Here is a 27,483-nt window from a genome sequence, read left to right as displayed (position 1 = left end):
TTTTTTTTATTTGTTACATTTATATCCCACATTTTCCCTATTTGTAGGCTCAATGTGGCTTACATAGTACCTGAGAGGCATTACAGACTCCGGTGTAAACAAATACAGAGTGATGTGTGGTAAGATAAAGTTCATATGGCACAGCCACACTAAGGAATCGTACAGCAGAAGAGTTGTGTTATGTCCATTACGTTCTTTAGTTTTGTTGTGTTGCAAAGATCAGGCATTTATGTTGGATCGGTAGGGTATGCTTTTTTAAACAGGTTAGTTTTTAGTGTTTTCCGGAAGTTTAGGTGGTCGTTCGTAGTTTAAGGCTTTTGGTAATGCGTTCCACAGTTGTGTGCTTATGTAGGAAAAACTGGACGCATAAGTTGATTTGTATTTGAGTCCTTTGCAGCTTGGGTAGTGCAGATTTAGGTACGTTCGTGTTGATTTGGTTGTGTTTCTAGTAGGTAGGTCAATCAAGTCTGTCATGTATCCCGGGGCTTCAGCGTAGATAATTTTGTGAACCAGAGTGCAGATTTTGAAAGCAATGCGTTCTTTGATTGGGAGCCAGTGTAGCAGCAGCTCCTCCAAGTTTGGGCCCGACACTGGTCTACTCACACAGATAATCAATATCAGGGACTGCAACATGACCTCTAATTATAAGTAGTAGTAGTAATGCGTGGAAGCAATGGGACACCCTCCCTGGCCCATACTAGATTCAAATACACCAGGCTTTTCCAACCTTATCAGGGGCCACATTTAACATTTTGTAACATTTAGAGGGCCAAAATATGTATGTGTGCACTCATACTCTCTTTTTGAGAATCATACACTCTCTCCATCGCATATAACGCCCCCCTCTCAAGCATGTAGTTTTGCTCAGCTTTTGTTCTACTGGTTTAGTCTCTGACAGTGATAAAAAAAATATATATATAGAAAAACAAAAGTAAATGGAGTTAGGGAAGCTCAAGTTGTGCTATTACCGGTAGCTGGGCTGTTTCAATGAAGAAAGCAGTTTAGTCCAAGCTTGGTCAACCTCTCTCTCTCTCTCATGTACGCCTCTCCTCCAGTCTCTCTCTGCCTCTCATATTTCCCTATTTTCACCCTATCTCCTTCACTCTCATGTCTCCCTCTCCAGACTTCATCCAATCTTTCTCTCTCTCTCTCTCTCTCGTGCCCCACTCCTCCAGCCTACACCCAGTCTCTTTCCCCTCACCTGGTTCCAGCAGCAGAAGCTCAGTGGGATTCCTGCTTCCCCTACCACGACTTAGCTGTCTGCAAGCTTGAGCCTTGTGGTGCTGGAAGTTTGAGTTAGTGTTTTTAGATTTGAAACCACAAGACCACCCTGAACCTGTGGCGTAGCTAGGTGGGGCCACGGGGGTCTGGGCCCCTTCAAATTTGATCTGGGCCCCTGGTTGGCTGGCGGGGGTTCCCAACACCCTCCAGCTGAAGACTTCATCCAGCACTGGTCTGCGGCGGCGCGGCTGCCACTTTGCCTGCCCTGCTCTCTCTTCCCCTCACATTGGGCATGCTCCTTTTAGTGAAATTGAGTATGCTCAGTTTCACTAAAACGAGCATGCTGGATGTGAGGGAAAGAGAGAGCAGGGCAGGCAATGCGGCGCCACCGGAGACCAGCGCTGGACAAAGTTTTCAGCTGGCAGGGGTTGGGGACCCCTGCCCTGCCAGCCAAGATGTACAGTGGCAGGGGGGGGGACAGGACAGCGGCGGGGTGGTGACCAAAATGTGCCCCCCCCCCCATCTTGGCCTCTGGCCCCTCCCATCTCCAGGTCTGGCTACGCTCCTGCCCTGAACTTGTTCCAACACCACATGGCTCAAGCTTGCACATGGTGGGGGAAGCAGGAATCCCGCCAAGCTTCTGAGGGCCAGGTAAAAGCTCTTGGCGGGCCAAGTTTTGGCCCAAGGGCCTAGGTTGGACAAGCCTGGTCTACACTCTCCATCACTGTGCACAGATCAGAGGCGGACTGACCAATGGCAAAATAGGGCCGTGCCCGAGAGCCCAGAGCAGTAAGGGGCCCACTCTTCCCTAGCCTTCATCTAGTTTTATCACTTTTGAAAGATGGCTAGGGTCCCATATCACTGTCAGTTCACCCCTGACACAGATAGAAGAGCACCTGCTGAAGCTCCATTCTCACCTACATGTAAAGGGTAAGGTTGGGGTGGGAGACAGAGGACAGGAAGGTGGGCCAGATAAAAGACTTCAGCAAAGTGGCCATATATTTGACAGTCCTGCATTATGGTTATAATCTGCAGTCAAGCAATTGTTCATTTTGATTAAACCATAGAGACTCTGACACTGAAACGGAGATTATACTCCACTGAGATGCTTCAGGAAGGGTCATCAGAAAAGTCTACCAGCATCAGCATTGGAGGGCGGGGGAGGGGGGGGAGGAAAGGAAATCAACATGCACTGTATATCTGGTGGGTCTCTCTGAACCCCTCTCAGTCCCTGGCCAGTTCTGGACAACTGGTCAGTCAACTATGCAAAAAGGAAAAGCAGTAAATTAATGTCAAAACAAGTTAACCATTCTGCCACAATTCTATTCTGAAAGTCAAGTGGATGGTTACAGCAAAATTCCATTCTATTCCTAACTTATATTCTACTATATCTCCATAGGATTCATTACAGATTGCAAGACAAGAGACATCTCAATCAGATGGAATTACAAAAAAACACCTTTAAAAAAGTGATACAATCTAAAAATTAAACTGAATCTATATCTGAGAATAAAAGAGACTCCAACTGTTTTCTAAATAAAAAAAAATAAAACAGAATAGATCTGATCTGATGAGGAATATCATTCCAAATTTTTACAACTAAACATTGAAAAATTGCTCAAATAGCTCTTAAACAACTCAGGGACTTGGAAACACTAAAGTATTTAGATGAGCAGATTGAAAAGCCCTTCCTGTAGGCAATAGACTCAAATACATAGATAAACAAACTGAATTTTGTCCCACTAAAGATTTTTAAAAACCATATTGGCTATTTTAAACTCTATACGCAAGGAAACTGCAAGGTGCCAATGTAGTTTTTTTAAGAGGGGATACTCTCTCAATTTTATTAACTCTAAAAATCATCCTAGCAGCTGTATTTTGAAGAAGCTGAATTCTCCCTAAGAGCTTCACAGAAAGTCCCCCATACGAAAAATTACAATAGTCAAAGTACGGCAGGAGAACAGCCTGGGCTATACTTCTAAAACTTTCAACACCGAGACAAGATCGAATCACTCTAAGCTGACAAAATGAAAATTAAAGTTTTTTACAAGAGCTGTAATTTGCTTGTCAAAGGTCAATCTCAAATCTAATATAATGCCCAAGACCTTAGACTTATTTGTATTTTGCAAGGTTTCATCTACAGCAAGTTGTACACATTTTTGAGGCGAGGAATCATAATTCCCAAACCAATTAATATTAGTCGTCTGCCTGTTCAATTAAAAAAAAAATTCATGCTAGCCCATGAATCAAATCATATATTTTTAATTAACATTTCTGCAGTATGCTCAAAAGTATCCAATGCAGGATATAAAAAAATATAATCCACATAAGACAATATTTGCACCCCAAGAGAATTGGGCAAAACTGCAAGCGGCCTCATATAAACATTAAAAACCAAAGGGGCCAATGGTAACCCCTGAGGGACACCGTAACCAGGAATTAGAAAAACAACAACACACCATTCTTATAAACCATATAGTTCTGTTACTTAAAAATTTCCAAACCACGTCACTTTTATGCCTATATCCACTTCCGCAAGCCTATGAAGCAATAAAGAATGATCAACTGCGTCAAAAGGCTGCAGAAATGTCAAACTGCAAAAAAGCGGCTTATCCACCTCTACTCAATATACCCTTTACCTCAGACCTTAAAGTGAGAAGCAAAGTTTTGGTATTGTGTAGAGGACAGAAACTATGTTGTGTGAAATGCAGATAATCATTAACAAAAATAAAATTCCTGAAATTGCTGATATACCAAAAACTCGTGAGTTTAGCAACTCAGGGAATACCTGCAACTGGCCGTTAATTATCTACTATGGATAAATCTGCACTAGCAGATTTAAGACTGGAGGTAAGAATTATTCCAGAAGTAGAGTCAGGATAGGTGACCTCGTAAGTTCAGTTAACCAGGTTACCAGATTCAGAGAAATCAATTTCAACAAGAATGATGGGCAACTATCCAACTTACAAGACTTCTTAGAAAGATTATTTAAAAGTTTTGAACCAACAACTTCAAATTCCAAAATCTATCTGCAGGAACTCCATCAGCATCTCTGGAGAGTTCTAAACAGTAACTTAGGCATCAGATCCAATATTGAAACTCTAATTTTCTGCACTTTAGTCTGGGAAAAAAAAGGGCTAAACTATCCGAAGATGGCTGTTTATCTTTAGAACATTTGTATCAATTAACTTATAATATCTGAAATAACTGGTTAGAAGAATTTTCAGCCTGCTGTAACTTTGAATCCAAAAATGTTTGACAAAATTGTACACAAGGAGAAAGGCATTCTGGCACTTCTTTGGGCTCAGGAAGTGACGTCACTACCCATAACTTCCTCCTCCTCCTCCTCCTCCCCCCCCCCCCCCCCCCCAGTCGGGCTTCTATCCCTTTTTCTCCTTCTCTAATGCATGATGGCATCCCTTCCTTCCTCTTCCCACCCCCATATCTTTTCAACACTGTCTTCTTGGTTTAGAGGTTGCCGGCAGCGAGCAGCGATTCACAACGACCTGCTTGTGCCGATATCAAAGCCTTCTATTTGACCTTCCCGCCTATGCAGAAACAGGAAGTTGCATCAGACAGAAGGCTTTGATGTCGGCACAAACAGCAGGTTGTGAATCATTGCTCGCTGCCGGCAACCTCTAAAACAAGACGACAGCTTTGAAAATGCATGAGGGGTGGGGGAGAGGGATGCCATTGTGCATTAGAGAGATGGAACAAAAAGGAGAGAAGCCCGACCACTGGAAGTGGGGAAAGAAGGGTATCAGGCGAGTTCCCATTAAGAGATTTCCCACCCACCAATTCCCCCTGAGACAATTCCCACCTAGGACAATTCCTCCCAAGGACTTCTCCCCCTCCCCTAGCCTTTTTTACATAGTAACATAGTAGATGATGCAGAAAAAGACCTGCACGGTCCATCCAGTCTGCCCAACAAGATAACTCATATTTGCTACTTTTTGTGTATACCCTACTTTGATTTGTACCTGTGCTCTTCAGGGCACAGACCGTATAAGTCTGCCCAGCACTATCCTCGCCTCCCAACCACCAGCCCCGCCTCCCGCCACCGGCTCAGACCGTATAAGTCTGCCCAGCACTATCCCTGCCTCCCACCACCGGCTCTAGCACAGACAGTACAAGTCTGCCCAGCACTATCCCCGCCTCCCAACCACCAGCCCCGCCTCCCGATCTTGACTAAGCTCCTGAGGATCCATTCCTTCGGCACAGGATTCCTTTATGCTTATCCCACGCATGTTTGAATTCCGTTACCGTTTCCATTTCCACCACCTCCCGCGGGAGGGCATTCCAAGCATCCACTACTCTCTCCGTGAAAAAATACTTCCTGACATTTTTCTTGAGTCTGCCCCCCTTCAATCTCATTTCATGTCCTCTCGTTCTACCACGTTCCCATCTCCGGAAAAGGTTCGTTTGCGGATTAATACCTTTCAAATATTTCTAACTGACCGTAGCTTCTTTCTTGTATCAGGTCCCATAAGTCCTGGCAGTGCTTTTTTTTTTTTTTTTTAATGGCATCTAGAACAAGGTTAGAGCAGCATACAGATGCAAACAGAGGACATATAATAACAGAATAACTTTGCATAGGTAAAGTAGTAATTTGTTATAAATCGTAATCAATGCATCATTTTGAGGAACTAAATTAGGTTCAAACCTAGTTAGGGGGTGTGAGGGGGGCATTGTTCCCCCCCATATGAACTGCAGTCTGTATTTATCTATTTATTTATGACATTTAGATTCCGGATTAAACATGAATTAGGTTGAAACCTAGTTTGGGATATGTGGATGTATGTGTGTGTGTGTGTGTGTGGGGGGGGGGGGGGCAACATGAACTGCATGTCTGGAAGGGGAAAGGGATGTGTAAAAGAATGCGGTGGGGAGGTGGGGGGCTACTCCCCCCCCCCAAAAAAAAAAAACAAATTATCTGGAAGAGAAAAGTGAGGGAGATTACTTGCTTTGTGTGTTTTATACTTTTTGGGTTACGGGTAGGAATTGTCCTCCCTGGTGCGGTGGGAACTGGTTCAGTGGGAATTGTCCAGAAAGGAATTGGTGGATGGGAACTGACCTAGAACCCGGAGAAGAAACGCAGGACTGATGGTGGGGGGGGGGGGGGGGGGGGGGGGAGGGAAAGGAGAAAAGTTGGAATGATGGTGGGTGAAGGAGAAAAAACTGGATCAATGGTGGGGGGGGGGGGGGGGGGGGGCTGGAAGGAGGGAGAAGGAGAAATATTGGACCAATGGTGGGTAGGTAGGGGAGGGAGAAGGAGAAAAGCTGGACCAATGGTGGGGTGGGGGAGAGAAGGAGAAAGCTGGACAGGGGAGAGGGAGGAGAAAAGCTGGACCATTGTTTGGTGTGTGGGGGGAGAAGCAGTAAACCTGGACCAATGGTTGGTTGGTGGGTAGGGGTAAAGGAAGAGTAAAAGCTGGACCAATGGTGGTGGGGAGAAAGGAGAAAAGGTGAACCAGTGGTGAATGGGGGGGGGGGGGGGGGGGAGGACCGCTGGACCAATGGGTGAGGGAGGGGGGGGAAGTAGGAGGAGAACTATTGGACCACTGGTGAGGGAATGGAGAAATGATGCACAGGAAGGAGAGGGCATAATGGGGACAAGGGGAGGGTAGAGACAGCAAGATTCTAGATATGAAGTGGGAAAGAGTGGGGAGATGCTGACTATTGAAGAAGAGAAGAAGAATGGGGTGGAGGAGATGGAGTGGAGAGATTGGGGGAGATGCCAACTATGAGGGGAAGAATAAGAAGGGATAGAGAGGGGGATGCTAACTATGAGGGGAAGGAGAAAGAAAGAATGAGAAGCTACACTGTTGGCCAGAAAGGAGGGAGAGAAGATGTACTGTTGGGGTAGTGAATGAAGAGGGGACAGGGGGGATGACTGGCTACAAATGTTGGAGAGGGGGGAAAGAGGTAAGATGTTGGGTTACAACAGTATGGGGGTGAAAAGAATGAGAGACAGACAAACACACTCGAGATCCTGAGCTACAAAGGTCGAGGGCGGGGAAATGCTGAACAATATGTGGGAGAGGCTATGAGGGATTGTTAAGGAGATGGGCAGGTATGGAGGGTAAAAATGTGTAATGGGGAGCGACAGAAAGATATAAGAGAATGAGGGAGATTGGAAATGGGAGAGCTAGGGACTGAGGGAAAGTTGATAGGTATGTGAACAGTAAAAAGGAGAAGTTGAAGAACAGGAGGGTGAGAAAGAGGGTGAAATCTGAATGGACAGAAAGGCAGAAAAGAAAGGAGGAAAGAGCTAAAAGGGAAAGATAAATATGTCAGAGGACATGTGAGGTAATAATAGAAGAATGCAGGAAGAGCGAGGTGTGAAAAGGGCAAATAGAGAAAGTTGGCAGAAGATAGACAGGAAAGCAGAAGAGAGAAACTTACTGGGACCAACACGACTGGAAAATGCCCAGACAAGGTAGGAAAAAAGTGTTTTTATTCTGAATTTATGAACTGGAATATGTGTGTTCAATATAAGAGTAAATGAATTTGCTTTTATTTCTCCAGTGTTGAGTGCTGAGTTTTGACTTCTTGGGGTTACCAGTTCAATTTTTGTTTTTATATTTTGGTTTCTAATTTGTGATCTCTGTTTGCTGAGGGTCTTGTCACTGTGTTTTGCCTGTGACCAAGGTGCAATATGTAGTTTGCATGTAGTCTGGGTAGATATCTATAGAAATCCCACTTGTTCTGTTTCACCAGTAATAGGTGTATTGCTGTTCTACAGCCCAGTGTAATATTTGTAGTGTTGCCTGTTCATAAGTAGGGTTCTTGCTATTTGAATTTTAGCAATTAGTGCTACTGTTGTATGTCAGGTTTGCTACATGTATAGTGAGTTGGAATTTTTTTCAGGTTTTATATTCCATAGTGTGCCTGGTAGTTGAGAGATTTATGTCGTTTGTCAGTTGATAATGTGCTTATTCCGGGTTCAACAAAAAGATTTCTTTTTAAACATAACACCAACTGTGAGACGCAGCAGGTGGTGCATTGTATAATATGCCTTTGCCAACTATACTATATAGGGCAAACGAACAGAAAGTTAAAGCAGCGTATAGCTGAACATTTAAGCTGTATAAGAAATGGCCGCCTTGAAACCCCTTTAGTGGCCCACTAGCAGGAAGCAAATCACGCAGTGGAGGACTAACGATTTACAGCATTAATTTATGTGTCTCTGAAGCGTGGCGGAGATATCAGTGAAGCGCTAAGGGTGCAACAACAAAGGTTAATTTTCTCATGGCACACAGTGGTCCCCAATGGTTTAAATTTAGAAGTGGAGTGGTAGTTATAACAAACTGGAGCTTAAGGACTTCTAATTAAGGGAGAGTACCTACCCTATAAAATCAAGCAATCACCAAAGGGGCAGGTTGTGATACCAGATGTGAAAGGGGGCAAGATTTGGACATGGTTCCCCTCGGTAAGCAGCTCATGATTTAAGACTCTTTTGTGTAAATGAATTAATATATGTAGAAGCTTTTTAAATATTGATTGATACTTGCCTTTGTTTGTTAAAGCGAATGCTACATACCTGTAGAAGGTATTCTCCGAGGACAGCAGGCTGATTGTTCTCACTGATGGGTGACGTCCACGGCAGCCCCTCCAATCGGAATCTTCACTAGCAAAAGCCTTTGCTAGCCCTCGCGCACCGCGCAGGCGCGGCCGTCTTCCCGCCCGAAACCGGCTCGTGCCGGCCAGTCTCATATGTAGCAAGACAAAGACTAGGGAAGACACAACTCCAAAGGGGAGGCGGGCGGGTTTGTGAGAACAATCAGCCTGCTGTCCTCGGAGAATACCTTCTACAGGTATGTAGCATTCGCTTTCTCCGAGGACAAGCAGGCTGCTTGTTCTCACTGATGGGGTATCCCTAGCCCCCAGGCTCACTCAAAACAACAACCATGGTCAATTGGGCCTCGCAACGGCGAGGACATAACTGAGATTGACCTAAAAAATTACCAACTAACTGAGGAGTGCAGCCTGGAACAGAACAACATGGGCCTAGGGGGGTGGAGTTGGATTCTAAACCCCGAACAGATTCTGAAGCACTGACTGCCCGAACCGACTGTCGCGTCGGGTATCCTGCTGCAGGCAGTAATGAGATGTGAATGTGTGGACAGATGACCACGTCGCAGCTTTGCAAATCTCTTCAATAGTGGCTGACTTCAAGTGGGCTACCGACGCTGCCATGGCTCTAACATTATGAGCCGTGACATGACCCTCAAGAGCCAGCCCAGCCTGGGCGTAAGTGAAGGAAATGCAATCTGCTAGCCAATTGGATATGGTGCGTTTTTCCTACAGCCACTCCCCTCCTGTTGGGATCAAAAGAAACAAACAATTGGGCGGACTGTCTGTTGGGCTGTGTCCGCTCCAGATAGAAGGCCAATGCTCTCTTGCAGTCCAATGTGTGCAGCTGACGTTCAGCAGGGCAGGAATGAGGACGGGGAAAGAATGTTGGCAAGACAATTGACTGGTTCACATGGAACTCCGACACAACCTTTGGCAGAAACTTAGGGTGAGTGCGGAGGACTACTCTGTTATGATGAAATTTGGTGTAAGGGGCCTGGGCTACCAGGGCCTGAAGCTCACTGACTCTACGAGCTGAAGTAACTGCCACCAAGAAAATGACCTTCCAGGTCAAGTACTTCAGATGGCAGGAATTCAGTGGCTCAAAAGGAGGTTTCATCAGCTGGGTGAGAACGACATTGAGATCCCATGACACTGTCGGAGGCTTGACAGGGGGCTTTGACAAAAGCAAACCTCTCATGAAGCGAACAACTAAAGGCTGTCCTGAGATCGGCTTACCTTCCACACGGTAATGGTATGCACTAATCGCACTAAGGTGAACCCTTACCGAGTTGGTCTTGAGACCAGACTCAGACAAGTGCAGAAGGTACTCAAGCAGGGTCTGTGTAGGACAAGAGCGAGGATCTAGGGCCTTGCTGTCACACCAGACGGCAAACCTCCTCCACAGAAAGAAGTAACTCCTCTTAGTGGAATCTTTCCTGGAAGCAAGCAAGATGCGGGAGACACCCTCTGACAGACCCAAAGAGGCAAAGTCTACGCTCTCAACATCCAGGCCGTGAGAGCCAGGGACCGGAGGTTGGGATGCAGAAGCGCCCCTTCGTCCTGCGTGATGAGGGTCGGAAAACACTGCAATCTCCACGGTTCTTCGGAGGACAACTCCAGAAGAAGAGGGAACCAGATCTGACGCGGCCAAAAAGGAGCAATCAGAATCATGGTGCCTCGGTCTTGCTTGAGTTTCAACAAAGTCTTCCCCACCAGAGGTATGGGAGGATAAGCATACAGCAGGCCCTCCCCCCAGTCCAGGAGGAGGCATCCGATGCCAGTCTGCCGTGGGCCTGAAGCCTGGAACAGAACTGAGGGACTTTGTGGTTGGCTCGAGATGCGAAGAGATCTACCAAGGGGGTGCCCCACACCTGGAAGATCTGTCGCACTACACGGGAATGAGCGACCACTCGTGAGGTTGCATAATCCTGCTCAACCTGTCGGCCAGACTGTTGTTTACGCCTGCCAGATATGTGGCTTGGAGCACCATGCCGTGACGGCGAGCCCAGAGCCACATGCTGACGGCTTCCTGACACAGGGGGCGAGATCCGGTGCCCCCCTGCTTGTTGACGTAGTACATGGCAACCTGGTTGTCTGTCTGAATTTGGATAATTTAGTGGGACAGCCGATCTCTGAAAGCCTTCAGAGCGTTCCAGATCGCTCGCAACTCCAGAAGATTGATCTGCAGATCGCGTTCCTGGAGGGACCAGCTTCCTTGGGTGTGAAGCCCATCGACATGAGCTCCCCATCCCAGGAGAGACGCATCCGTGGTCAGCACTTTTTGTGGCTGAGGAATTTGGAAAGGACGTCCCAGAGTCAAACTGGACCAAATCGTCCACCAATACAGGGATTTGAGAAAACTCGTGGACAGGTGGATCACGTCTTCTAGATCCCCAGCAGCCTGAAACCACTGGGAAGCTAGGGTCCATTGAGCAGATCTCATGTGAAGGCGGGCCATGGGAGTCACATGGACTGTGGAGGCCATGTGGCCCAGCAATCTCAACATCTGCCGAGCTGTGATCTGCTGTGACGCTCGCACCCGCGAGACGAGGGACAACAAGTTGTTGGCTCTCGCCTCTGGGAGATAGGTGCAAGCCGTCCGAGAATCCAGCAGAGCTCCTATGAATTCGAGTTTCTGCACTGGGAGAAGATGGGACTTTGGATAATTTATCACAAACCCCAGTAGCTCCAGGAGGCGAATAGTCATCTGCATGGACTGCAGGGCTCCTGCCTCGGATGTATTCTTCACCAGCCAATCGTCGAGATATGGGAACACGTGCACCCCCAGCCTGCGAAGTGCCGCTGCTACTACAGCCAAGCACTTTGTGAACACCCTGGGCGCAGAGGCGAGCCCAAAGGGTAGCACACAGTACTGGAAGTGACGTGTGCCCAGCTGAAATCGCAGATACTGCCTGTGAGCTGGCAGTATCGGGATGTGTGTGTAGGCATCCTTCAAGTCCAGAGAGCATAGCCAATCGTTTTCCTGAATCATGGGAAGAAGGGTGCCCAGGGAAAGCATCCTGAACTTTTCTTTGACCAGATATTTGTTCAGGGCCCTTAGGTCTAGGATGGGACGCATCCCCCGTTTTCTTTTCCATAAGGAAGTACCTGGAATAGAATCCCAGCCCTTCTTGCCCGGATGGCACGGGCTCGACCGCATTGGCGCTGAGAAGGGCGGAGAGTTCCTCTGCAAGTACCTGCTTGTGCTGGAAGCTGTAAGACTGAGCTCCCGGTGGACAATTTGGAGGTTTTGAGGCCAAATTGAGGGCGTATCCTTGCCGGACTATTTGGAGAACCCACTGATCGGAGGTTATGAGAGGCCACCTTTGGTGAAAAGCTTTCAACCTCCCGCCGACTGGCAGGTCGCCCGGCGCTGACACTTGGATGTCGGCTATGCTCTGCTGGAGCCAGTCAAAAGCTCGTCCCTTGCTTTTGCTGGGGAGCCGAGCGGCCTTGCTGAGGCGCACGCTGCTGACGAGAGCGAGCGCGCTGGGGCTTAGCCTGGGCCGCAGGCTGTCAAGAAGGAGGATTGTACCTACGCTTACCAGAAGAGTAGGGAACAGTCTTCCTTCCCCCGAAAAATCTTCTACCTGTAGAGGTAGAGGCTGAAGGCTGCCGGTGGGAGAACTTGTCGAATGCGGTGTCCCGCTGGTGGAGCTGCTCTACCACCTGCTCGACTTTTTCTCCAAAAATGTTATCCGCACGGCAAGGCGAGTCCGCAATCCGCTGCTGGATTCTATTCTCCAGGTCGGAGGCACGCAGCCATGAGAGTCTGCGCATCACCACACCTTGAGCAGCGGCCCTGGACGCAACATCAAAGGTGTCATACACCCCTCTGGCCAGGAATGTTCTGCACGCCTTCAGCTGCCTGACCACCTCCTGAAATGGCTTGGCTTGCTCAGGGGGGAGCGCATCCACCAAGCCCGCCAACTGCCGCACATTGTTCCGCATGTGTATGCTCGTGTAGAGCTGGTAAGACTGAATTTTGGCCACGAGCATAGAAGAATGGTAGGCCTTCCTCCCAAAGGAGTCCAAGGTTCTAGAGTCCTTGCCCGGGGGCGCCGAAGCATGCTCCCTAGAACTCTTGGCCTTCTTTAGGGCTAAATCCACAACTCCAGAGCCGTGAGGCAACTGAGTGCGCATCAGCTCTGGGTCCCCATGGATCCGGTACTGGGACTCAATCTTCTTGGGAATGTGGGGGTTAGTTAAAGGCTTGGTCCAGTTCGCCAGCAATGTCTTTTTTAGGACATGATGCATGGGTACTGTGGACGCTTCCTTAGGTGGAGAAGGATAGTCCAGGAGCTCAAACATTTCAGCCCTGGGCTCGTCCTCCACAACCACCGGGAAGGGGATGGCCGTAGACTTCTCCCGGACAAAGGAAGCAAAAGACAGACTCTCGGGAGGAGAAAGCTGTCTTTCAGGAGAGGGAGTGGGATCAGAAGGCAGACCCTCAGACTCCTCGTCAGAGAAATATCTGATGTCTCCTTCGTCTTCCCACGAGGCCTCACCCTCGGTGTCAGACACAAGTTCACGAACCTGTGTCTGCAACCGTGCTCGGCTCGACTCCGTGGAACCACGGCCACGGTGGGGGCGTCGAGAGGTAGACTCCCTCGCCTGCACCGGCGAAGCTCCCTCCGCCGACATAGTCGGGGAGCCTTCCTGGGAGGCGACCGCAGTCGGTACCGCACGCGGCACCGACGCCGGAGACCTCACCCCGGGCGATGGACCAGCCGGCGCCACGCTCAACGGTACCGGTGGCGCAAGCACCCCCGGTACCGGAGGGGTAGGGCGCAACAGCTCTCCCAGGATCTCTGGGAGAACGGCCCGGAGGCTCTCGTTCAGAGCGGCTGCAGAAAAAGGCATGGAGGTCGATGCAGGCGTCGATGTCAGAGTCTGTTCCGGGCGTGGAGGCTGTTCCGGGCTGTCCAGAGTGGAGCGCATCGACACCTCTTGGACAGAGGGTGAGCGGTCCTCTCGGTGCCGATGCCTGCTGGGTGCCGACTCCCTCGGCGACCCAGAGCTCTCGGTGCCGACACGGGAAGGGGACCGGTGTCGATGCTTCTTCGACTTCTTGCGAAGCATGTCACCGGAGCTTCCCGGCACCGACGAGGAGGACGTAGAATCCAGCCGTCTCTTCCTCAGGGCCGAGGCCGAAGAAGGTCGGTCTCGGGGGGCCTGTAACGCAGGAGCCCTCAGGGTAGGGGGAGACCCACCCGAAGGCTCACCGCCACCAGCAGGGGAATGGACAGCCCTCACCTGCACTCCAGATGAAGCACCACCGTCCGACGACATCAGCAGACGAGGTCCCGGTACCACTGACGTCGATACAGTCGTCCGATGTCTCAGCGCCGATGCCTCAATGCACTGGCAGCCTAGGATGAAGGTCTGGACGCTGAAGACGTCGATGCACTCGATACCCCCGGTGACGATGCCGACGAAGAGCCCGAGAACAAAATGTTCCACTGGGCTAACCTCGCTACCTGAGTCCGCTTTTGTAAAAGGGAACAGACTACAGGCCTGAGGGCGGTGCCCAGCCCCCAGACACTGAAGACACGACGCGTGCCTGTCAGTGAGCGAGATTACCCGGGCGCACTGGGTGCACTTCTTGAAGCCGCTGGAAGGCTTCGATGTCATGGGCGGAAAAATCACGCCGGCGAGATCAAAACTCGAAATGACGAAAATTGGCACCACAAAAATAGGGAGAAGAAAATTTCGACCGAGGCCTAACTGAGGCCTACCTCGACGACGAAAGAAAACTTACCGGGGCGAAAAGCTCGAAATACGGGAAGGAAAAAAACCAAACAGGCTCTTCCGAACACTTTTTTAAAACTTTCTGGGAAGAAACGAGTCGAAAACGACGCGCGAGGTCAACTTTCCGGGGCATGAACGGCGAAACACGACCGTACCGAGCGCGGACAAAAGAAGACTGGCCGGCACGAGCCGGTTTCGGGCGGGGAAGACGGCCGCGCATGCGCGGTGCGCATCGGCGCGCGAGGGCTAGCAAAGGCTTTTGCTAGTGAAGATTCCGATTGGAGGGGCTGCCGTGGATGTCACCCATCAGTGAGAACAAGCAGCCTGCTTGTCCTCGGAGAAAGGATTTTTTGTTCCTCCTGATGAAGAGTTTGAAATACGGGTCCGTACTGGGGAACAAGCTGACATGTTAAGTTTATTCAGAAAATGATGTGGAAATCCTAATCGGGAAGATACAAACATGATAACTGCGAGGGGGAGTTGATTCCTTTTTCTGAGTGCCTAGTATGGATATGAAGTGATGAGATATCAGATGGAAAGCGGAAAACGTTTAATTTTTCATTTCTAAAGACCAGAGGCATACAGGATAAAATAAACATTTAACAGCAAGTGATTATCATAACTGGAAAGTCTGTGTGTGACTCAAGGGAAGAAGCTAGTCAGCAACAAAGGACCACTGAAGTTGGAAAGACTACCTGTAATCTAAGGGAAGGTTTGAACTGATGAACTCTTGAGAAAGTTAAAATGTCAAAGAGAAAATGTAAAATAATTCTTTAACTGGCACTAGAAGGGAATATAAACAATCACATGAAAAGAAGGTTATGTGATGAATGAGGAAGTGAATGAAAAGTGTGTAGTATGGAATAGTGGTGTGGTTTGGGTTATGATGAATGTGATTTTTTTAGGCATGCATTGTATTTGAATAGCAATTAAATAAAGTTGAATATAGTCATTGACAAACTTAAAACCTCTGGAGTATAGTTGATATGGGTTGTTGCTCAGATGACATGAGAATCATAATATTTTTTGTTTGACGACTTCCAAGTAAAAATGTCCTACCTGTTGTGGTGTGGAGGTTGGATTTTTGCGGATACAGAGCATGTTTACATTTAACTCATAAGAACAGCTAGAATGAGTTAGACCAAAGGTATCTGGAAATTTAAGCATTCCTCAGCCCCAAACACAGGTTCTCTGCCCTGCAATACACTTGCTTCCTTTTGCCATTGCAAGACAGTCTCCTTCATGCCACCTGGTTGCCAAAGTTTTCTGAGGAAAACACTATGGTATCAAATGTGTAAATGTTGAGAAACACTGATTAGTCCAAGGTTTAGTTGATAATGTTGCAAATTTGTACTACTCTGGGTGATATTCTTTAATAACGTTTTAAAAATTAAATATATGAATTTTCCAAGTATCTGTACATACCAGCTTCCTTTTAATCCACAAATGAAGTACTGTGTGTGTAGGAGAGTAAATTCACTTCTGGCTTTGGCTCCGCCCCATTCCACACCCAGTTCCACTTCCTTTTTGTCTACAAATTAAGCCCTGGAAACAAGGGACCTTACATTGGACTGGACGCACTAAGTTGATTTTCTTATGGAAGTTTTTTCAAATTTGGTATAGTTACGGCATAGTAGGGACATCATTACAGTTGTGGTGCAGGTCCAGTGGGATACAGATATGTTTTTTGAACTGATTAACAAGTTACATCGTTTCTACATAGGAGTTTTTCAACCAATATTGGTGTTTTTGTTCTATTAAGCAGTTGCAACACTATGAGGCATATTTTCAAAGCACTTAGCCTTCCAAAGTTCCATAGGTTTCTATGGAACTTTGGAAGGCTAAGTGCTTTGAAAATATGCCTCAATTTGTTTTAAGGAGTTTAGCCAACAATTAGATTCTCCCTTTAACCCCTATTGTTTTTGCTATGTTTGGTAGACGGGAACACTGAGGCTTTCTCCTTTTCATACACAATTTTGTAAAGCATTTTTGGATTTCACTGTAACCATTCGCTTGTCCTTCAGAGTAGAACTGTGGCAGAATAACCTGTTTTGACAGTCAACTATTCTATTCTGCATCATTTCACCCTATCTGCAGGCTGCATGTGCTTCAGCTTCCTTCTATGTCGGGCCACATATACTAAATTTTAACCCCATTTCCCATACAAACAAAATGGGAGAAAAGCCTTAGTAAAGCAAGCATTTTGGGTCTATGTGACTAAGGTTTGATATGCTACAGCCAGAGAATCTATAGTGCACGGCAAGACACAGCACAAATGGAAACTGACCTCAGGCTTGCCATTGTCCAGGGAGCAGTGAAATCGCCATTTCACTTTAGCTCATCACTTAACCACCTCTTTTGAAACTTGGAAGGAACCCTCGAATCAAGTCATTCACTGCTATACTATTTTTAATTTGATTTATTACATTTTGGTCATCTGAAAACTGGTATTTAGATGTCCATATTGCATGGACGTCCAAATCCCAATTTTACAAAGGTAGGATATGGATGTCTAACACTGTAGTGTGTCCATATGGCGTGTTGTCTGGGCAAGTTTTTGGCAGGACTAGGGAGAGCCCAAAATATGGACGTCCAACTCCAATCACAGAAGGGGAAGGGATATCCAAGTCTACAGAGGTGGATGCCCATATTTAAACCTGGTACTCGTTATGTCCAAGTTATAGAAAGGTGCTCTAACTGAGCAACTGTCCACTGAAGGGATTAAAGCAAGAAACTTCCTTAATCCCCCAGTAGTTGTTGACACCTCCCTCTCCCCTGAATGTGAAACTGCCAAGGGATACCAGGACCTATGACAGCTTCAGGTATTATGGACATTCTTAACACAGCACCAAGCAGATCCAAGGAGTAGGCTAGTGGTTAGTGCAGTGGACTGAGAAACAAGGGATCCAGGTTCAAATCCCAACTGTTTCTGATTTTTTTTTTTTTAATTGTGAGCCCTCCAGGGACCTACTGTAATTGAATATATAAGACACCTGCAAGCCTAAAGGATATTGGGGTCCATTCAGGTACAGTAGGTAATTTTCTGTTCCTGGCGGGCTCACAACTTAAAACAAAACAAAACATCACAAACAGCTGGAAGTGGGAGTGAACCTGGGTCTCCTGATTCTTAGCCCATTGCTGTAACCATTAGGCTACTCCTCTGCTCTGCATGGATGTGTGTCCAAGATGGACATCTGTGTGGCAGCAAAGAAGTGTCCATGTCCTTTGTTCTTTCCTGCTCATAATCTGGACGTTTCATGCAAAATGGATTTCAAGCTGGATGTTTCTGGTACATGAACGTCCATCTCATATGTATTTTAGAACATTTGCGACGTTTTGAGTTGGACATCCTTTCTACAATGTCCCTCCTTTTGTATCAATTTTTACAACAATGTAGCTTAAAAATAATTTTTTTTTTTTAAAACAGAGGCCCTTTAGGAGCCAACGCGCATCTAATGCAGGAAAATAGGCCTAACTCAGACATGCTAGAAGTGTTCTGCGTCAGTTTTTCCATCTGCGCATGCTAAGCACGTGGTATTTATTTTTTCTTAGGTATTTTTGGGCGGGGCATGTCAGGGGAGGAGAGCAAGCGTGACTGCGCTAATCACCTAGCATGCTGATATTACTGTTGTGCTAACTGAATCCTGTTCAGAAGGAATGGATCCTCAGGAGCTTAGCCGAGATTGGGTGGCAAGAGCCGGTGCTGGGCAGACTTATACGGTCTGTGCCAGAGCCGGTGGTGGGAGGCAGGGCTGGTGGTTGGGAGGCGGGGATAGTGCTCGGCAGACTTATATGGTCTGTGCCAGAGAAGGTGGTGGGAGGCGGGGCAGACTTATACGGTCTGTGCCCTGAAAAAGACAGGTACAAATCAAGGTAAAATATACACAAAATGTGGCACATATGAGTTATCTTGTTGGGCAGACTGGATGGACCGTGCAGGTCTTTTTCTGCCGTCATCTACTATGTTACTATGGTTATCGTGTTCATAAACACAGAAGCCCTTAGCACCTCCTGCATAGGAGGCTGTAAGTGCTCCCGCGTTGTTTTAAATGGTTGCACACTAATTCTAACAATAAAACAAATAGAAAAAAAGCCCTACAGCCACACTAGAAATGGGCTTAGTGCGTGGGAAAGGCAAATGTAAGGACATACTAAACCAGGGGCATAGCCAGACCTCGCGGTGGGAGGGCACATTTTGGTTTGCCGCACCTCCCCCCGCCCTGCCACAGCAAATTGAGCAGTTTCACTAAAAGGAGTGTGCCGGACGTGAGGGGAACACACAGCAGGGCAGGCAATGTGGTGGCACTGGAGACCAGCGCTGGACAACTGGCAGGGGCTGGGGACCCCCACCAGCAAACCCATGGGCCCCATGTAGCTACGCCACTGTACTAAACCCATTTACTAGCAGCTTAGTCAAATTGGTCCCATAGATACAGATATCTAAGCAATAACCACTTAGAATATCTGAGTTTAAAAAAGGGTTGGACAAGTTCCTGGAGGAAAAGTCCATAGTCTGCTATTGAGACAGACATCAGGAAGCCTCTGCTTGTCCTGGAACTGGTAGCATGGAATATTGTTACTATTTGGGATTCTGCCAGGTACTTGTAACCTGGATTGGCCACTGTTGGAAACAAGATACTGGGCTGGATGGACCATTGTTCTGACCCAGAATAGCTATTATTATATTCTTATGTTCGTAGGAGTGTATTTTTTCCTAATAAAAGGCTACAAAGCAATTTTTAATTGATCCCTACCTGGTCACCTGAATTGGCATATTTAAAATTGAAACATGAGCATATGGTATTTGAGGGAGGAGGTGACAGAGCCTGGAAAGTGGCCAAGAGGAAGAGGCCATTTCAGGCCATACAAACAGGATATATTTTGTGCAGCCAAGAGAGATTCCCACTGCTCACTTGAGAGTGTGAAATGATAATAAAGACGGGCAGTGCCTTCAGGGTATCAGCTACAGACTATCAGAATCACTGGGGTCAGCTACTGAGGCATACACTATTTATTACATTTGTACCCCGCGCTTTCCCACACAGGTCAAAATTGTTTTTGCTTAGTATCCCATGTTGTTCATGGGACCTTTTGTTTTAGGGGGAAATGAAGGGAACACTGTACACGTTTGTACAACAGTTTACACCTTCTTCAGTATCAGAGTGCACTACTGACGACATGGAGAAAAATTAAATTTCAGATATTTTCCTGTTACTTTGGGTTAGAAATTAAATGAAATGTCATGAGAAATGCCATTTCTAATGAATGAAAAAAGAAGAGGTTCACACCTTCCACAAAATCACCAAGGAGCACAAATGCAGAGTGGAAGAAAATCCAATCCAAGAAACCAGTCAAAACTCACAGAATGAAAACTCCAAGTAGACTTTATTAGGACCCTACACGGTCCGTGTTTCGGCTATAAAGCCTTCATCAGGGGTCTAAAAACATAACATACAAACAAAGTAAGAATAATATATATATTAAAAATTAAGAATTAAAACTTTAAATCATATTAAACACAACATAGAGAACAATGTCTTTAAACGAGCATATTACACATAACATAGGAAACAATGAGGCTCATTTTCAAAGCACTTAACCTCCCAAAGTTCCATAGAAACCTATGGAACTTAGCCTCCCAAAGTGCTTTGAAAATATGCCTCAATATGTCAAACAAAATTTAAAAAAAACCTGATATTTGACAAATGTAACATTAGCCATATAAAATATTCATATGCCGCCTTATAAATTTAGGATATCTTTGAATTATGTACATACACTATGACATTTGGATGAACTCACAAACAGAAAATGTCATTTATGGCTTCCAAAATATCTATACAAATCTCTCTATATAGTTATTAATCATGCATTACTCCATTTTTATTATCAGTACAAAAATACTTAAATATATTATTCATAATGAACTATAGTACTAATGTATTACTGGTATTTATATATGTGGGTGTATAAGCTAATAATTCATAATATAAAAACATAACAGTAAAAAAAAAAATAATGAATATTTATTTTTATTTTCATTATTATTTTATTTCTGTACTGATAATAAAATGGAGTAATGCATGATTAATAACTATATAGAGAGATTTGTATAGATATTTTGGAAGCCATAAATGACATTTTCTGTTTGTGAGTTCATCCAAATGTCATAGTGTATGTACATCGCCCTTAATTGTCTTGTCTGTCTGTATTTTTAGACTGTAAGTTCTATTAAGCAGGGACTGTCTCTCTGTGTCAGGTGTTCAGCGCTGCGTGCGTCTGGTAGCGCTATACAAATACTAATAATAATAATTCAAAGATATCCTAAATTTATAAGGCGGCATATGGCTATTTTATATGACTAATGTTACATTTGTCAAATATCAGTTTTTATTTTGTTTGAAATATTGTTTCCTATGTTATGTGTAACATGCTCTTGTTTAAAGACATTGTTCTCTATGTTGTGTTTAATATGATTTAAATTTTTAATTCTTAATTTTTGATTTTTAATATATATATTATTCTTACTTTGTTTGTATGTTATGTTTTTAGACCCCTGATGAAGGCTTTATATCCGAAACACGGACCATGTAGGGTCCTAATAAAGTCTACTTGGAGTTTTCATTCTGTGAGTTTTGAATGGTTTCTTGGATTGCATTTCTAATGAATGCACATCCCTAGTACACACTACAGTGCTCTTAGACATGACAGGCCACTGCAATCCCACTGTCAGATCTCAAAAACTGATCCCCTGCCAGTGCCAAACCTCACTGCCAGACTCCAGAAATCAATCCTTAGAGAAAATCCAGTGTCAGTGCCAGAAATCTAATCAGGCAGTGATTTTAAACCAGGACTGGTTTGGGGTTTCCTTTCTGACCCAGCGATAGCTGCTGACAATTCTGAGAGAGAAGCAGGTAGGGGAGGGGCTGCAGGCCAGTATCATATACAGCATTCTGTACTTGACCTACGTGAAGCCCTGGGACGCAAAATGTGTATGGTTTATAAGTCTTACCTCGTCCTCAGAGCCTGCCAGGCAGCATCAATGTCTGCATAGAGATTCTTCTCAGAGGGCCGGCCTGTGCTCACTCCATAGCCTGAGTAATCATAGGAGAAGACATTACAGTTGATGCGTGTACCCAGGCCAATGTAGAAGCTGCTCATCTGGCCCAGGTCCACTGCGTTTCCATGTGAGAAGAGGACAGTGAACCTGTTGAAAGAGGTAAAGGACCCATAACAGACAGAATGGACCATATAAAAGCATTAGTTTGGAGAGCATCAAGGAGTAGAACTGACCGTGGAAAAGAATTAGGAGTGTGGAGTGTTTCAGGGAATATGGAGCTCTCACATATGACTGCACACTAATTCTAACAATAAAACAAATAGAAAAAAGCCCTACAGCCACACTAGAAATGGGCTTAGTGCGTGGGAAAGGCAAATGTAAGGACATACTAAACCAGGGGCGTAGCCAGACCTCGCGGTGGGAGGGCACATTTTGGTCTGGAGCATGGTCTGGAGATGGCTGGGGAAGGCTGGGTCCCTCACATGTGGCTGTAATATTGGGGATCATTGCACGGAGGTCACCTGCCTGTAAGGATAGCCCTGTCAGTTAATTCTAGGAATCACTAAAGACAAATTAACGTATCACTTTTCCAGGAAAGATGAAAGTCTGAGCCCCACCTCTGTGGAAGACTGAGCTCCAGTACCAAATAGCAGCTACCAGCAGTCGTTAAAAACAGAGTTCTACAGTAAAGCAGACCCTCCTTCTTCTGCCCCAAGCAGGTTTTTCCAGTTTCAGAGAGAGAGACTGAATATTCAGCAGCCACACCCATGACAGAGCTAGTTGTGTGTCAGAGGAACTCTGGGTCCCTTGTTTATCCCCATAAGCACATTCCTTCACCCTTCTTACTCCAGCACAGGCAGCTCTCTCTCTCTCTTTTAGTGGAGATCTCCTCTGTTTTGGACATTTTAACTGTCTCTGTGCTGAAATGTTCTTTACTATGGTGCTTTTCCACTGATGAATAGAGGACCTTCCTCCATTACTAGCCAAAAATCTCACCTCTTCAGAGCTTTTGGGCCATCCACACAACACGTGTCCCCTTCACATGCGCACACCCCCTCCCTCCCTCCACTAGTGTCCCTGGTCTAGTTCACCCACACATTGCCAGTACCGTGGTAATCTGATATTCAAAGCAGGGTCAAGGCTTAGGTCAGCGGTGCTGCTCAGCTTCACTCAGGCCCTCAGTTCAATTATTCTCATACTCTGCCCTAATTCCAGTCACAGGAGAAGCACATAAATAAATATCTGTGGAGGTAAGCTTCTAAGAACGATACACTGGGAAGCCTCCTGAGAAAACACAGCTTGTGCCAGGAGGAAACTGCAGAGGGAGACAGGGCACCTGATGAGTAGCACATGCTGCTGGAACTTTCTAAAGATGGGTACTGCCTTAGTCTCCAGCATTTGGGGCAGGTTTCTGTCTTTTTCTATGCATTTGGCTGCTGACACACACTGGTTTTGTTGAAGGCGGGAAATATTCTTAAGTACCAGTTGTATTTTTTGCGCTGTTCTGTTTGGCGCCATTCCATTCAAGTCTCCCGCAGATTTGTCTTTTTAAAGACAAGGGTGTTTTTCAACACTGGATGATTTATTTTCTTGGATTCAAATACTATAATTAGGCCCCCGATGCAGGTGTTTTTCGCTGAGACACAGACAGTGTTGGGTCTGATCAATAAAGCAAGGCTGAGATACCCCCACTCTTGAAGGCTCCTTGTGCTTTTTTGCTATTTATTCTTATATTCACAGCCAGATCTTTACGACATGGAGTTTTACAGTCACCCTGCCCTAATCGTTTGTCTAATAATGTCTGCCAGAAAAACTGTATCACTGGGCAGAAGCTTTCTAGAGGCTTGTATCACAATATATGACCTCATAGAAACATAGGACATGATGGCAGAAAAACACATGGCATTTCCAATCTGCCCATCCAGTTCAACAGCCCACTCTCCCTCAGAGATCCTGTGCGCTTGTATCAGGCCTTAGTGAATTCAGATACTGTCCTTGTTTCCGCCCCTACAGGGAGGTTCCACATCGATTACTTTTGTGGCTAACCTTGAACCTTCTCTGGATTACCTCTGCTTTGTTTTGCTGCATCCAAATAATTAGCCCTGCTTTTTTTTTTTTAGCTTCTGAGCGCCATTTACAAAAACCTTTTGCCCCCTTTACTCAAAGAGTTTCTAATCCAGTAGGTCACTTTACAGCCCACACCAGGGCTTTCAGTTTGTTTAAAAGTCATCCATGTGGAACTGTGTCAAAGGCCCTACTGAAATTTAAGTTCTACTACTACTACTATTTAGCATTTCTATAGCGCTACAAGGCGTACGCAGCGCTGCACAAACATAGAAGAAAGACAGTCCCTGCTCAAAGAGCTTACAATCTAATAGACAAAAAATAAAGTAAGCAAATCAAATCAATTAATGTGTACAGGAAGGAGGAAAGGAGGGTAGGTGGAGGTGAGTGGTTACAAGTGGTTAAGAGTCAAAAGCAATGTTAAAGAGGTAGGCTTTCAGTCTAGATTTAAAGGTGGCCAAGGATGGGGCAAGACGTAGGGGCTCAGGAAGTTTATTCCAGGCGTAGGGTGCAGCGAGACAGAAGGCGCGAAGTCTGGAGTTGGCAGTAGTGGAGAAGGGAACAGATAAGGATTTATCCATGCAGCGAAGGAGTGCACGGGAAGGGGTGTAGGGAAGGACGAGTGTGGAGAGATACTGGGGAGCAGCAGAGTGAGTACATTTATAGGTTAGTAGAAGAAGTTTGAACAGGATGCGAAAACGGATAGGGAGCCAGTGAAGCGACTTGAAGAGAGGGGTAGTATGAGTAAAGCGACCCTGGCGGAAGACAAGACGGGCAGCAGAGTTTTGAACCGATTGCAGAGGGGAGAGGTGACTAAGTGGGAGGCCAGCAAGAAGCAGATTGCAGTAGTCTAAACGAGAGGTGACAAGGGTGTGGATAAGGGTTTTGGTAGAGTGCTCGGAAAGAAAGGGGCGGATTTTACGGATGTTGTAAAGAAAGAAACGACAGGTCTTGGCGATCTGCTGGATATGAGCAGAGAAGGAGAGAGAAGAGTCAAAGATGACCCCAAGGTTTCGAGCTGAGGAGACAGGGAGAATGAGAGAGCCATCAACAGAAATAGAAAACAGGGGGAGTGGGGAGGTGGGTTTGGGGGGAAAAATGAGAAGCTCGGTATTGGTCATATTTAATTTCAGGTGGCGTTGAGACATCCAGACAGCAATATCAGACAAGCACGCTAAAACTTTGGTTTGGATGCAAGGTGAGATATCAGGGGTAGAAAGGTAGATTTGGGACTCATCAGCATAGAGATGGTAGGAAAAGCCATGGGATGAGATTAATGAACCAAGGGAAGCAGTGTAGATAGAAAAGAGGAGGGGACCAAGAACAGAACCCTGAGGTACGCCGACAGGCAGAGGGATAGAAGTAGAAGAGGATCCACCAGAGTGAACACTAAAGGTGCGGAGGGAGAGGTAGGAAGAGAACCAGGAAAGAACAGAGCCCTGGAATCCAAGTGAGGACAGGGTATCGAGAAGTATGCTGTGATCAACACGGTCAAAAGCAGTGGAAAGATCAAGAAGAATGAGGATAGAATATTGACCTCTGGATTTAGCCAGTAATAGGTCATTGGAGACTTTAGTAAGCCTTCCCTCAAATCCAACTCTCTTGTCACCCAGTCAAATAAACTGATCATATTCATCAGACAACACTGACCCCTGCTAAAACCATGTAATCCACTGGATTCCAGAAACTGCACTATTCTCTATTTTAGGAGACACCATTCATTAATTCAAAAACTGCCTGAAGTGGGTACTGAATCAGTAAGTCAAATGTACAACCAGTGGATCCAAAAAAGTCCTCTCACAAACGGTGGGATACACCGTTTGTGAGAGGACTTTTTTGGATCCACTGATTGTACATTTGACTTTCTGTTTCTCCTGTGGAGAGATCACCTTCTGTGGGTGTTGGCTTTACTGAATCAGTAACCCAGGTACCAGAGAAAGGAAGCTAAATTCACAGCAACAGGAGTTGATCTGAAACCAGGGACCTTGCCAGGGTCAGGATGTACTGTAGACTGGGTAGCCAGTGGCGTAGCCAGACCTAGTATTTTGGGTGGGCCCAGAGAACTTGGATGGGCCTCCCCCCCCCACCCCCCCCCCCCCCCCCCCCGCAGATATATAAAATATTTTTTAAAATATTCCCCTTAGCTCCTCCACCCCCACATCCAACATCTCTCCCTCTTTCCCCAATCCCCCACCCATGGCCCAGCAACTCCCCCTGTCTCGGAACCCCCTCCCCAATGTACAAATCAGAGTCGGCCACAGTGATTCATGCAGGACACAGCAGAGGGAAATTTACCGGGCCGGCACAGAAAGAAAAGAAAATTAATCGCTATGACCATCTAGGTACACCGGGGAGGGGGTTCAGAAACAGTGGCAGATACCGGGCCACTGGAGAGGAGAGGGAGAGAGGGTACTGAGGTGATGCTGCTGCTGGGTGGGCCTGTGACCACCGAGGCCTACCCTTAGCTACACCACTGCTAACAGCAATGCCATCTGTGACACCATCAGTCTTGCAAAGGAGCCCAGAAGTGGGTAAGTTTAGAAAGTCATAGCTTGCATGTGAGCCAGAGGAGATTTTCATGCGACAACGTCAGCACCAATGCTGTTACCAAGCGCTAAATCGTCTTAGGGGTGAGTAGCCTACAGCTTTTCCTCAGTCACTGCACTTACAGTCTAGAGGCCAGAATAACACACACATCCAGGAACCTTTTAGCTACCTTCAGTTTGAATGATTGGCTCTCTCACAACTACTTTCTCTTTACAACATGTGGATGCAGCTGCAATCCACACAAACAGTCTATACTATATGTGAATTGTTAGTAACAATTTCCAATACCTGGGAGACATTATACTAAAGAAGGTAGTTATTAAGGCACATTACAGCCGTTAAACACATTGAGGTCCTTTTACTAAGCTGCGGTAAACACTAATGTATGCTTGGAAAAGTAGCCTAGCTGTTAGTGCAGTGGCCTGTGAACCTGGGGAACTGGGTTCGATTCCCACTGTAGCTCTTTGTGACCTTGGGCAAGTCACTTAACCCTCCATTGCCCCAGGTATAAAATAAATACTTGCATATAATATGCAAAAACCTTTGATTGTAACCACTGAAAAGCATCAAGTCCCATCCCCTTACCGTGGGGTGTGCTCAGGTGTCCTGTGGTAATTTTGGTATCTGTGCACATTTTCCACATGCTAAAAAATATATTTTATTATATTTATCCAGGTTGGGGGCGGAGAGTAGGCATGTACTGCGCATCACCGTGCACTAACTGATTAGCATGTGGTTAGTACGAGAGCTCTTGCAACCTACAAAACAAGCAGTGGTAGAGGCCCATGTGCTAACGAAGAAAATAGCACGTGGCCACTATTGGAAAAATAGAAAAAGCTGCCTTTTACCGGCAGCGCTAAAAGCGGCCTCAGCGTGTGGAAAAGACCCACGTTGGGGCTACCAGAAGCCACTTTCTAGAGCTGCATGGTAAAAGAGTCCCATTATTTGCCCCTTAATGCAAGTTAAATGACAAAAATGTGTGTTACACTGCTATATAACACTACCATTAGGGGTCGCCAGTACCCTTTTGAACCTGGCACAAGCAGCAGCAACCCTAAACCCCAGAGATGTCTAAAGGTAGGCCCAGGGGCGCTTCCTTGAAAAAAAAGGGGGGAGGGCTCGATGATGAGGGTGGCTTGGGGGGGTGATTTATTATTAGTTGCCCCGACCTTTTAAGGCATATCGGCCCAGTGCTCCCAGGCAGTACAAATAGTGCAGCTTACTAAGTTGAGTTATTCATGTACTGTGGCAGTGACTGACCT

At 46.2% G+C, this 27,483-nt stretch overlaps 1 protein-coding gene across 1 annotated transcript in view; it reads right to left on the bottom strand.

The window, feature by feature from the left end:
• ABHD17A (abhydrolase domain containing 17A) overlaps window positions 1-27,483 on the bottom strand; it is a 47,352-nt gene that overhangs the window by 17,796 nt on the left and 2,073 nt on the right. Inside the window, exon 2 of the mRNA XM_030217417.1 lies at window positions 21,563-21,757. Within this exon, the coding sequence (XP_030073277.1) occupies window positions 21,563-21,757 (195 nt within the window). The remainder of the gene's footprint in view (window positions 1-21,562; window positions 21,758-27,483) is intronic.

Source organism: Microcaecilia unicolor, chromosome 11, assembly GCF_901765095.1.
Source record: "Microcaecilia unicolor chromosome 11, aMicUni1.1, whole genome shotgun sequence".
Lineage (NCBI taxonomy): Eukaryota > Metazoa > Chordata > Amphibia > Gymnophiona > Siphonopidae > Microcaecilia > Microcaecilia unicolor.
Note: the sequence above shows the minus strand (reverse complement) of the source record. Positions and strands in the feature narration are given on the sequence as shown.